This window comes from Hypanus sabinus, unplaced genomic scaffold, assembly GCF_030144855.1.
Source record: "Hypanus sabinus isolate sHypSab1 unplaced genomic scaffold, sHypSab1.hap1 scaffold_262, whole genome shotgun sequence".
NCBI lineage: Eukaryota > Metazoa > Chordata > Chondrichthyes > Myliobatiformes > Dasyatidae > Hypanus > Hypanus sabinus.
The window spans coordinates 19,896-31,685 of NW_026780749.1; the positions used below are offsets into that span (position 1 = coordinate 19,896).

The 11,790-nt window shown below is 44.9% G+C and overlaps 1 protein-coding gene across 2 annotated transcripts; it reads left to right on the forward strand.

Annotated features, from left to right (window-relative positions):
- Positions 1–318: 318 nt before the first annotated feature.
- On the forward strand, positions 319–10,333 carry LOC132388077 (zinc finger protein 420-like). 2 transcript variants are annotated; one of them, XM_059960434.1, is made up of 3 exons: positions 319–450; positions 1,809–1,959; positions 7,686–10,333. In XM_059960434.1, exon 3 carries the CDS (start codon positions 8,055–8,057, stop codon positions 9,678–9,680), a length of 1,626 nt encoding a protein of 541 aa, XP_059816417.1. In that variant the 5' UTR covers positions 319–450; positions 1,809–1,959; positions 7,686–8,054; the 3' UTR covers positions 9,681–10,333. The 2 variants fall into 2 exon arrangements, with proteins under 2 accessions (XP_059816417.1, XP_059816418.1); XM_059960435.1 differs by having other exon boundaries at positions 326–450; positions 1,813–1,959.
- Positions 10,334–11,790: the final 1,457 nt, after the last annotated feature.

The window sequence follows — 11,790 nt, forward strand, 5'->3', positions numbered from 1 at the left end:
AGTGGCGCAGGCTCGGGTGAGACTGGATGGACGATTATAAGATTACGAGAGGAATAGATAGAGTGGACAGACGATATATTTTTCCTGGGGGTTGAAATGTCTAATACATTTAAGGTGAGAGGAGATGTGAGTGGCAAGTTTGCTTCTTTCCACTGACTAATGAGTAGTTGTAGTCTCTGCCTGGGAGAGGGGGGAGGTGTCGCCAATCCCGACACGTGATCCCGTTTGCCCCTCCCATTTAACCGCAGATTGGCAGCATCTGCGCGTCTGTTTCCGAGGTCCCGCCTCCCGATGATGTAACAATCTCTTCGCGCATGCTCACAGTCTCCGGGTGGACGGTGTAATCCTCTCCGCTCAGAGCTGAAGTGGGCCGGCTGTGTGATCGGGAAAGACTTTCGTCTCTTCCGTCGGGATCAGTGTCTGCGGGCCGAAGATATCACTTTCCCATCGGTGAGTATTGAGACCGATCCCGAGCGGGGAGATCCGATGTTGGCCGTGAGCCCCGAACTGAGGACCAGGAACTCATTTGTTTCCCAACTATCTCAGCTCGTCAGAAATGTGTCGACTTCACTTAATCTGCATTGAACGATCCAAACCAGGAGCCCAGGCTGTCTGTTTCCGCAGAATTGAAATGGAAGTCCGGCCGACAGGTCACGTGAGGCTGTGTGTAGCATAGTCGTCCCGCCCTCCGCGTCGTGACGCCAGATCACGTGGTGTGATTTTGGCCACTGAGTCCCATTAACTTCCCCGAACTCGTCTCGCTTCCTGAAGCTCCTCGCGTTTGTCCTGGAGCTGTATGGCTGTTGTGTCTTCTCCCGGACTGGGGTGGGTGAGAAAGGAGAACGTCCCAGGTTGTGGGGATCTTTGATTTCACTGCCTGCTTTACCGAGGGACTGGGAAGTCCAGGGGGAGAATGGTTCGAGCCTCAGCTCCACGCAGCAGAGCAGAGCCACACGTTACTCCTGCAAGCCCAGCGACGGCGGTCGGTCCAGTATAGACAAGACCGGATCTGTAATACAAATTTCCTGAAATGGTCCTGTTTTAATCTGGAAATGGAGTGATAGTATAACAGTAAAGGAAGCACAACTTGCTGGAACCAATTTGTCTTTTATCCCTGGAAATGTGGCCAATGCAGTTGTTGCTAATGAGGTTCACATGAATAATCTCATGATCGGTGTTACGTGTGAGGAGCATTTGATGGTTCTTGACCTGTGCTCGATGGAGTTCAGAGGGACGGTGTGGCTAAGTAAACCTACCGAATGCTGAAAAGCCTGGATACAGTGGGCATGGAGAGGATGTTTCCATCAGACAGGGAGTACGTGATCTGACAGCACAGTCTCAGAATAAAGATGCTTCCCTTTAAAACTGAGATAAGAATTTTTTTTTGGCTAAAAGATGTCTGATATGTGGAATTTGTTGCCACAGAATTTGTTTGAGGCTGCCATTTGTGTATATTTGTGACAGATTAATATATTGGTAATTGCTGAGTAGCTTCAGGGTTACAGGATGAAGGCAGGAATATGGTGTTGGAATAAAAATCAGCCATGGTTGAATGGTGGGACAGACCAGATGGATCGAATCACCTGATTCTGTTCCTGTGTCTTATGTCTTACCATGACTGAATGATGGCTCCTTCTTATCCCGTATCGTCTGTGTCTTGTGAGGGACAATAAAATATTGTTCACTGAGATCATTATATTTTCCTTCAATGTTTAAATTTCAGTGAGTTTTGTTCCTAGTAACATTAAGCAGATATGTTTGGTCCTCCTTTTCATTGTTAACGTGCTTCATTATCTTTCATGTTAAAGTTAGACCTGCAGTGAGAGATTTATTGGAAGAAAAACCACGACTGAAGACAAGGGAACAGCAACAAGTGAACCAGCCCGAGAACTGAGAGCATAAACTGGAGAGGACCCATCTGACTCAGGGTTTCCATTGATTCAGTCAGGAGAAAGTCTGGTGAGTCTCATTTACTCAAACACTGGTCCTTTAGACATTACATACCTGTGCAAAGGAAGGTACAAAATAGTTGGGAGTGAGACAGAATGTGCCCAGACGAACCAGTTATGCCAGTACCAGTCAGACCCAGTTGTGAAGAAGCCCCCCCCCACCTCCAATATTCCCTTTAAACTTTTTGCCCTTCACCCTTAACCCATGTCCTCTGGGTTTTCTTCTCCCCGAGCCTCAGTGGAAAAAGCCTGCTTGCATTCACTCTATCTATACCCATCCTAATTTTATACACCTCTATCAAATCACCCCTCATTCTCCTACGCTCCAGGGAATAAAGTCCTAACCTATTCAACCTTTCTCTGTAACTCAGTTTCTCAAGTCCCAGCAACATCCTTGTCTCTGCACTCTTTCAACCTTATTAATATTCTTCCTGTAATTCGATGACCAAAACTGCACACAATACTCCAAATTCCCCCTCACTAATGCAATATACAACCTCACCATTACATTCCAACTCATATACTCAGAACTTTGATTTATAAAGGCCAAAGTACCAAAAGCTCTCTTTACTACCCTATCTACATGTGATGCCACTTTTAAGGAATTTTGTATCAGTATTCCAAGATCCCTCTGTTCTAGTGCACCCCTCAGTGCCCTACCATTTATCTTGTATGTTCTGCCTTGGTTTGACCTTCCGAGTGCAATACCTCACACTTGTCTGTATTAAACTCCATCTACCATTTTCCCAGCTGGTTCAGATCCCTCTGCAAGCTTTGAAAACCTTCCTCACTGTGCACTACACCTCCAATCTTTGTATCATCAACAAGTTTGCTGATCCAATTTACCAAATTATTATCCAGATCATTGATACAGATGACAAATAACATTGGACCCACCACTGATCCCTGTGGCACACCACCAGTCACAGTCCTCCACTCAAAGTAGCAATCCTCCACTACCACTCTCTGACTTCCCCCTTTCTCAGTTCCCATTCAAATTTACTACCTCACCATATATACCTAGTGAATGAATCTTCGTAACTAACCTCCCATGCGGGACCTTGTCAAAGGCCTTACTGAAGTCCATGTAAACATCCACTGCCTTGCCTTCATCCACTTTCCTTGTAACCGCCTCGAAAATCTCTAATATATTTGTTAAACATGACCTACCATGCACAAAACCGTGTTGACTCTCCCTAATACGTCCCTGTCTATCTAAATAACTGTCGATCCTATCTCTTAGTACTCTTTCCAATAATTTACCCATGACCGACATCAAACTTACCAGCCTATAATTTCCCAGATTACTTTTAGAGCCCGCTTTAAACAACGGAACAACATGAACTATCCTCCAAATCTCTGGCACCTGACCCGTAGATAATGATATTTAAATATATCTGCCAGGGCCCCTGCAATTTCAACACTAGTCTCCTTCAGGGTCCCAAGGAATAACCTGTCAGGTCCTGGAGATTTATCTACTCGCCTCAAGGTAGCAAGCACCTCTTCCTCATCTATCTGTATAGGTTCCATGACCTCGATACTTGTTTGCCTTATTTCCATTGACTCCATGCCAGTTTCCTTAGTAAATTCAGACACACAAAAAAAAACATTTAACATCTCCCCAATTTCTTTTGGTTCCATGCATAGTCGACCACTCTGATCCTCAAGAGGACCAATTTTATCCCTTAACTATCCTTTTGCTATTAATATACCTGTGGAAGCTCTTACTGTCCTTCAGCTTGACTGCCAACGCTACCTCATGTCTTCTTTCAGCCCTCCTGATTTCTTACGTAAGTATTTTTTTGCACTTCCTATACTACTCAAGTACCTTGTTTGCTCCCTGTTTCTTACACATGTCATGCATCTCTCTCTTCTTTATCAGAGTTCCAATATCCATCGAGAACCAAGGTTCCTTATTCTTATTCACTTTGGCTTTAATCCTGAGACTTTGTTCCCAGGGTGTCCTCATGGGCCGTCCAGAAATGATTTAAGCTGGTGACAACCCTGTTTTCCTCTGTGGGGTAACCCTCATGTGGATTCGGGCTAATGGTCGGACCTTCAACCAAGTGAGTCCAGTCTCCACTGTTAGTCTGGCCAGTTTACTCTTCAGAGTGCCATTGGCTCTTTCCACTCTGCCAGCGGCCCGTGGGTGGTGTACACAGTGGAATTGTTGCTTGATAGCTAGTTTGTTACATACCCATTTGTTTACTTTCACCATAAAGTGTGGGCCATTGTCAGAGCTCAGCATCTCTGGCAGGCCGTAGTGGGAATTATTTCCCGTAGTCATGTACGTGAATATGTGTGTTCCGTGTCATCGAACCCAGACAGAGTGATTGTCGTGTCTGATAGCTGGAATCCCTTTTCCAATACTATTTCCTGATCGAGAGTGGTTGCGATTGCCCCCACATCAGCCATAAACAGAAATGAAATTCCAGCAACTTGCAATATTACATTGGGCTCTTCCTCAGGGGTGGAACTCACAGTAGGAGGCATCCTTGCTTGTCAATTTCTAAACGGGTTGTTGACCCCACCTGTCCGTTGGTAGGTTTTTGTTCCCATTTCTGATCCCCAGATGTCGCCCACTCACATCCTCCTTTCCACTGAACATAGTCACCTTTAATATTAGTTCCCTTCAGGGTTGATCGGGATTCGAAAGTCGGGTCAGAATGATATGTCAAAGCTCATCACATTCGATTTCGGTCATTGTCAGGCCAATCCATATTATTTGTTTTAATCATGTTGGCTAACTCAGTTGGTAAGCATTGGAGCAGTAGGGCATTGAACAGGGGGGACAGATTCCAATCATTAAATGTTTGGTCTCCTGTGAAAGTGCCGTAGCAGGCCACAAATCACTCCCAATAGTCTGGTCCCGATTCCCCAGGCTTAGGTTTGCATTCAAGTACTTTAGTGATGTTTACAGGTTGCTGGAGAGCCCTTTCCAAGGCTTGAATGATCTGGCCTGTCTGTTCATTCTCATTATGTTTTCCCACCTGTAACTCCTGATAGCTTTGGTATCTCAAATCTGCCTTCCATTTTCACCCCTCGTCATGCAGCAGAGACCAAATAAATCTTGTGGAGTCGCAGTAAACATTTTTGTACTGCGGACACACTGAGCAAACTGTGCTGGGTTTTCTCTTCTGTCTGGGGCCTGATTCATGATCATTATCATTTCTTGATGCTTCCAGGGTGCATACACAGGAATCACTGAGGGCTGTCCCTCCTCCTGCTCGTGGATTGGGCAGCATTCGGGTGGGTAATTGTCTTTGTGGAGCCATTAACTCTGTGGTTTTATTGGATTCTTCCCTCCCTGTCTGGAAATAATCCTCAGTATTCCCATTCGGGATCTGAGAGTAAAGAGAACCTCCCTTCCCTGTTACCCGAGCAGTCACCATTGGGGTTTTGGGGCAATGGGTGCACTTGGCCCCTGGCAAGGTAGGAGAGGTACGGGTGGTGCCCACTCCTCATCATGGTCACTGTCCTCAAACAGGGTTGGTATGACAGACATGGGTTTGGGATCCCTTGTTTCCCTATCAGTATGTAATGAAACCCAATTTCCTTTGGGATCAATAAAGTATATCTGTCTGTCTGTCTGATGTTCCTGCCCTTCTCTCCTATCTAGGCTGGCCTTGGTTTGCTTACTTTGTTTTTCCTGCTCTCGTTTTCGGCATCCATGCACCCATTCACACTTCACTTTTAGCATCACCCAACCTTTGCAGTACATACCTCTATCCCATTGTCACATGCATTCTTACTCCAACTTGCTAATAACATACTGTTCCACTGCACATCTGCTTTTCCTTCCATTCCCTTTACCACAATTTCCACTTCATTCCACAGTTCATTTTCCCTATCAAATTTACTGCTTGTTCTCATGAGGTAATATCCCAGGTTCCCCCCCAGTGGCCACATATTGTTCCCCAATTTCTTATTCAGCGCTGCACTCAACATTTGAAAATCGTTTTCCTTGTCTGGAAAACTCTAAATCGATAGCAATTGACCCATGTTCTCTTTGTCATTTACTCGGCACAAAGCCTCCTGCTCAATTATCAATCAGGTAACTTTACCTGGCTGGCACATCCTGCGCAATTGATTAATTTACATGGCAGATCTGCCTCCTGCCACGAGGGACTGTACCTGCGAAGGAACTAACGGACAGCGACAAAAATTAAAATAACTATTGGGCACCCGGTCAGTCTCTGCAGTCCCCAGAGTGGTCCAGCCAGTTGCTCAGCCCGTCTGCTTGGCACTCCCTGTATTGGGGTCCTGTTCATGATGACAAATGTTAAAAGTTGAATCCAAATAATACACAGAAGCCCAGTTTCCTATCATCACCACAGTTTATTGTGCATTCTCCTGCAGGAGTTTGAGACCCAGTTGTCAAATGGAAGGCATGCAAGCACTGCCACTATCTTAACAAGTGGACTGACTTGTTATTGACTCAGGTTACAGCTGTATACTTGTACATAGCAAGCCCATACATTACTTTTGCAAGATATTATTTGAACTGGTACACCCAACAAGTTTGTTGGTGCAAAACGTAATTATTAGAATTGAGAGTTTGCTAAATCAAGGTTTTAGTTCCAGTCCTTGTCAGTTATTCCCTTTGCAAGGCCCTGGCTTAATTTCAAACAGAAGTTCATTCCTGTCCTATCACTGAGTCCTCCTCCATTTACTCAAACAAGAGAACAATCGTTATCAGCTAATGTATAATGTTATCAGCTAATGAGAGTACAATGTATAATGTTATCAGTTCTCAGTGTGTCTCTCTGCAAGCTGCAGAGAACTGGCATTGAGCCTGTCTTAGCTAAATGCTGAAGACTGAGTTCACTTCAGTTCAAAATTCCTATTCAGTACCAATTATTCTTTTAGTCAGAGATTACATAGGTTCAAAATGATTTTTTTTAATATATCCTCAATTCCTCTGGTGGGTTCAGCGGAAATATTTATGTCCAATATAGAAACTGGTGTTACCTGTGTGTGTTGTGGCGATGCAAAAGTTGCTGGAGAATTTGCAAGTGGGAAGAAGTGGAGTGATATTTGCAAATCTGACTTTTTAAAGCATAGTTTAGTAAGCAAACCACATATGGACAATGTGCAAAAGCTTTGGTGAGAAAATCCTTCATTACCTGTTACAGGTCTGCTACATAGGTTGTGTGAACGTGCAGATGAACTCAATCACGTATAATGTGTAATGTCCTTGTTTATGTTAAGACCCTTTTTTAGGTGTATAAGATGATGAGGGGCATTGATTGTGTGCATAGCCAGAGGATATTTTCCCAGAGCTGAAATGGCTAACAAAAGGGAGCAGAGTTTTAAGATGCTTGGAAATCGATGCTGAGGGGATGTCAGTGTAAGTTTTTTTTACACAGAGAGTGGTGGGTGCATGGAATGCGCTGCTGGCTTTTTGTGTGTGAGTATTTCAGTTGCTGTGGGGCCAGGCACCCATGCAGCTCAGTAAACAGGGAAAAATATCAATGGAGAGAGTCAAACTGAGTCAGGTCACAGTTTGGAGATGGCAGAAATCCCCCATTCTTAGTGACACAGGAAGAACATCTGAGAGTTTAGTGGTCATTCCAGATACCAGCTCTCTGCCCAGTTAGAAGATGATTTCTCTCTCCAACTCGGGTTGAACTTCACTGTAAGAGTGTGTTGCCAGATCACACCGTGACAACTCAAATGATCTCATCTGAAATGTTGTCCTACACCCATTGATGGATTTTGTATATCTTTTTACAGGTTAAAAATGACAAAGAATTAATCTATGGGAATCTCGAACACCACACACCAGTTTTGCTGTCTCTATCCAGATATTTAAGAAGTGGAACAAAGGATTTCCTCGATCTTCCTTCCTGCTCAGACTGTGGGGAGGGATTCACTCAATCATCTGACTGACTGGCACGCCTGACATTTTAAACAAGGGAGGAAACCCATTCATCTGAAGGGACATCACCAAGTTGACACTGTGACGAGGCCATTCACCTACTCTGTGAGTGAGAAGGGATTCAGTCGGTCTTCCCACCTGTGGACACACCAGTATATCACACCGGGCAGAGGCTGGTCATCTGCTGAATTTGTGGGGAAGGATTCACACGGTCATCTGACCTAATGGCTCACCAGAGTGTTCACACTGGGGAGCGGCCATTCACCTGCTCAGAATGTGGGAAGGGATTCACTCGGTCATCCGACCTACTGGGACATAAGTTTGTTCATACTGGGGAGAGGCCGTTCCTCTGCTCATTCTGCGGGAAGGGATTCATTTCATCATCCAACCTGAAGGTACATGAGCGAGTTCACACTGGTGAGAAGCCATACACCTGCTCAGACTGTGGGAAGAGATTCACTTGCTCATCGGAACTGAAGGTACATCAGCGAATTCACACTGGGGAGCGGCCGTTCACCTGCTCAGACTGTGGGAAGGGATTCACTCAGTCATATCAGCTGAAGGTACATCAGAGAGTTCACACTGGAGAGAGGCCATTCACCTGCTCAGACTGTGGGAAGGGCTTCACTCGGTCAATCGACCTCCTGGGACACAAGTTGGTTCACACTCAGGAGAGGCCGTTCATCTGCTCAGTCTGTGGGAAGGGATTCACTGCGTCATCTCAACTACAGAGACACCAGCGAGTTCACACCGGGGAGAGGCCATTCACCTGCTCAGAATGTGGGAAGGGATTCACTCGGTCATGTCAACTACAGACACACCGGCAAGTTCACACTGGCGAGAGGCCGTTCATCTGCTCGGAATGTTCAAAGGGATTCACTCAGGCATCTCACCTACTGAGACACCAGCGAGTTCACACTGGAGAGAGGCCATTCACCTGCTCAGACTGTGGGAAGCGATTCATTTGCTCATCCCAACTGAAGGGACATCAGCGAGTTCACACTGGAGAGAACCCATTCACCTGCTCAGACTGTGGGAAGGGATTCACTTGCTTATCCCAAATGAAGGTACATCAGCGAGTTCACACTGGAGAGAGGCCGTTCACCTGCTCAGACTGTGGAAAGGGATTCACTCGGTCATCCCATCTGAAGGAACATCAGCGAATTCACATTCGGGACAGGCCATTCACCTGCTCAGACTGTGGGAAGGGATTCACTCAGTCACACGAATTACTGGTACACAAGTCAGTTCATACTGGGGAGTGGCCATTCACCTGCTCAGACTGTGGGAAGGGATTCACTCTGTCACACGCACTACTGGTACACCAGTCAGTTCACACTGAGGAGAGGCCGTTCAACTGCTCAGTCTGTGGGAAGGGATTCACTTGCTCATCCCAAATGAAGGTACATCAGCGAGTTCACACTGGAGAGAGGCCGTTCATCTGCTCAGTCTGTGGGAAAGGATGCACTAGTTCATCCCAACTGAAGGTACATCAACGAATTCACACTGGGGAGAAACCGTTTACCTGCTCAGACTGTGGGAAGGGATTCACTTGTTCATCCCAACTGAAGGTACATCAGCGAATTCACACTGGGGAGAAGCCATTTACCTGCTCAGACTGTGGGAAGGGATTCACTAGTTCATCCCAACTGAAGGTACATCAGCGAATTCACAATGGGGAGAAGCCATTTACATGCTCAGACTGTGGGAAGGGATTCACTTGTTCACCCCAACTGAAGGTACATCAGCGAATTCACACTGGGGAGAAGCCGTTTACCTGCTCAGACTGTGGGAAGCGATTCACTCAGTCATTTCAACTACAGAGACACCAGCGAGTTCATACTGATTAGAGGCTGATCAACTGATCAGACTTTGGGAAAAGTTTCTCTCGGCCAAATCAACCAAATTGTGCATCATTGAGTTCATACTAGGAAGAGGCAGTTCACCTGCTGTGAATGTGGAAAGGGATTCATTCACTTATCTATCCTTATGACACACTACCTGGTTCACAATGGGAAGAGGCGAGTCAGCTGCTGTGAACATGGAAAAGGAGTCATTCATCTAACCTGATGTAAATCTCGCTTCGGCTAGCAGCTTAATATATGGGGGTGATAGCCACTCAGCCCGGTCAAACATAAGAAATCTCGTTTGGGTGGATGCTGTGTGGTGTGTCCCATGTTATAACTAAGTACCCTGAAATAACAAATGATACACAGTATGTGATTTAATGATTGATCTTTATAATTCATTCTTTGACTATTGGGTTAGTAAAAAAATCAAAAGACAAAAGGACCCCCACTCTCCGTTCACATCTTCTCATCTCTCCCCAGCAAAAAACACAATAATCTCTCTTCCAGACTCACAAGAAAAAAAAAATTCTGCCATCGGAATGCCTTGCACTCCAAAACCCTGTTATCACTAGTCATAACCTAAATATTGCTGCTACAGAGAAACCATTACATCAGCAGTGAAACCTTACAGCGTGTTACACTTGTGACAGACTAGCGGGTTTACACTGGGGAGAAAGTTTCAATAAGCTTCATGCTGGATATTTGTCCATCACCATTGCTGAATGCTATTTTGAGAGTGACTGTAAGTGCTGAACTTTGCAATTATTGCTGCTGCTCACCACACCCAGTTCTGCACCCTGGTCACTGGGCATGGGAGAAGATTCTCCTGCTGCGCATTCAACTTTACTGGGACAGGAGTTTAATATTCTGCATCTGAGACAAATAAATCTGTTCCATTTTAAACCCTGTCCTTGGTACTTACTGAATTTACATTACACCTATTGTACAGTAGAGAGTCAACTCAGGCTGGCTGGACCCTGCTAGTGATTCTGTTCCAGGACAGTCCTCTTAAATCTTCCCCTGTTGTTCACCTCTTCCTCTGTCTGTAGTGATGGGTTCCAAACAGTCACCAATCTGTTTGTGAAGAGGTTTCCCTTGAATTCTCTGCAGACTGAAGAAGTTAAGCTGACTGCAGTTCTGTCTGAGATGTTCTTTACCCCTGAAATCTCTGGACTGAGGAAGAATTAATTTCGGAGTTACCCTCCTTACTCATGGCTCATTACCACATTATTGGTCATTTTCTCTGCTTCTAAAGGGTTGTTAGAAAACACCACTGTCTTCCAAAGACTGAAAGCAGAATGGTAAACCATTAGCAGGACGTTCAATGGAGCAGGGTCAGAAACCAGAGACAAATCTGCACAGGGCAGAGTTTGGGGCTCTGGAAGATGGTTGGGGTAAGAACATATGATGAGGAGAAGGGAATCAGCAGTGGGGTATGGCAACAAATGACAGAGTAGCAACATTTGGAAGCAGATTGATGGAGAAAATCTTTTGGTGGTTTGACTGATAACAAACTATACCCATGTGACCTCTATGTGTTTGGAATGGTTTCAATTATTGAGGGTGTTGTTCCTGCTTGTTTATCCTGTAATATTATGTCTGGATAGTTATTATAGATTGTCCTATCTGTAACAATGTATTGATTATCATATCATTTGTAAGATTTTGACTGTAAAACTGGATCAGGCTTGAACTTACAGGCTTGTCTGAAGTGATGGAGGGCAATCATGAGTCAGTATTTTAAAGCAAGAATTTGGTGAATGATATTTTATCTTTATAAGTAACCAGTTTGAGTTAAATTCCTGCTGGATCCTGGAATGTGTTGGATTGTGTCTGGTTTCTCTTGGCATTTCCAGCACTTACTGCCTTAAATACAAACAATATTGTATGTATTTTTGATTTTATTTTCCCCTTTTGTTAAACAGCTTGTCTTGTATTCCTGCAAGGAACCCCTCTGTTTCTGGTAAGAGGAGTCAACATCTTGTCAACATCTTCCTTGTCAACATCTCATCTGCTGAGATTGTTGCGATGCCATACTCATACCACCTGCTAATGATTTCTTCCAGAGTGATGATTTATTTTTCTGAGTTGGCCTCTCAGTTAATTTTTC

What these genes read in the sequence shown, in the direction of transcription:
- LOC132388077 (XM_059960434.1), top strand. Translation starts at nt 8,055, where the DNA reads ATGGCTCACCAGAGTGTTCACACTGGGGAGCGGCCATTCACCTGCTCA.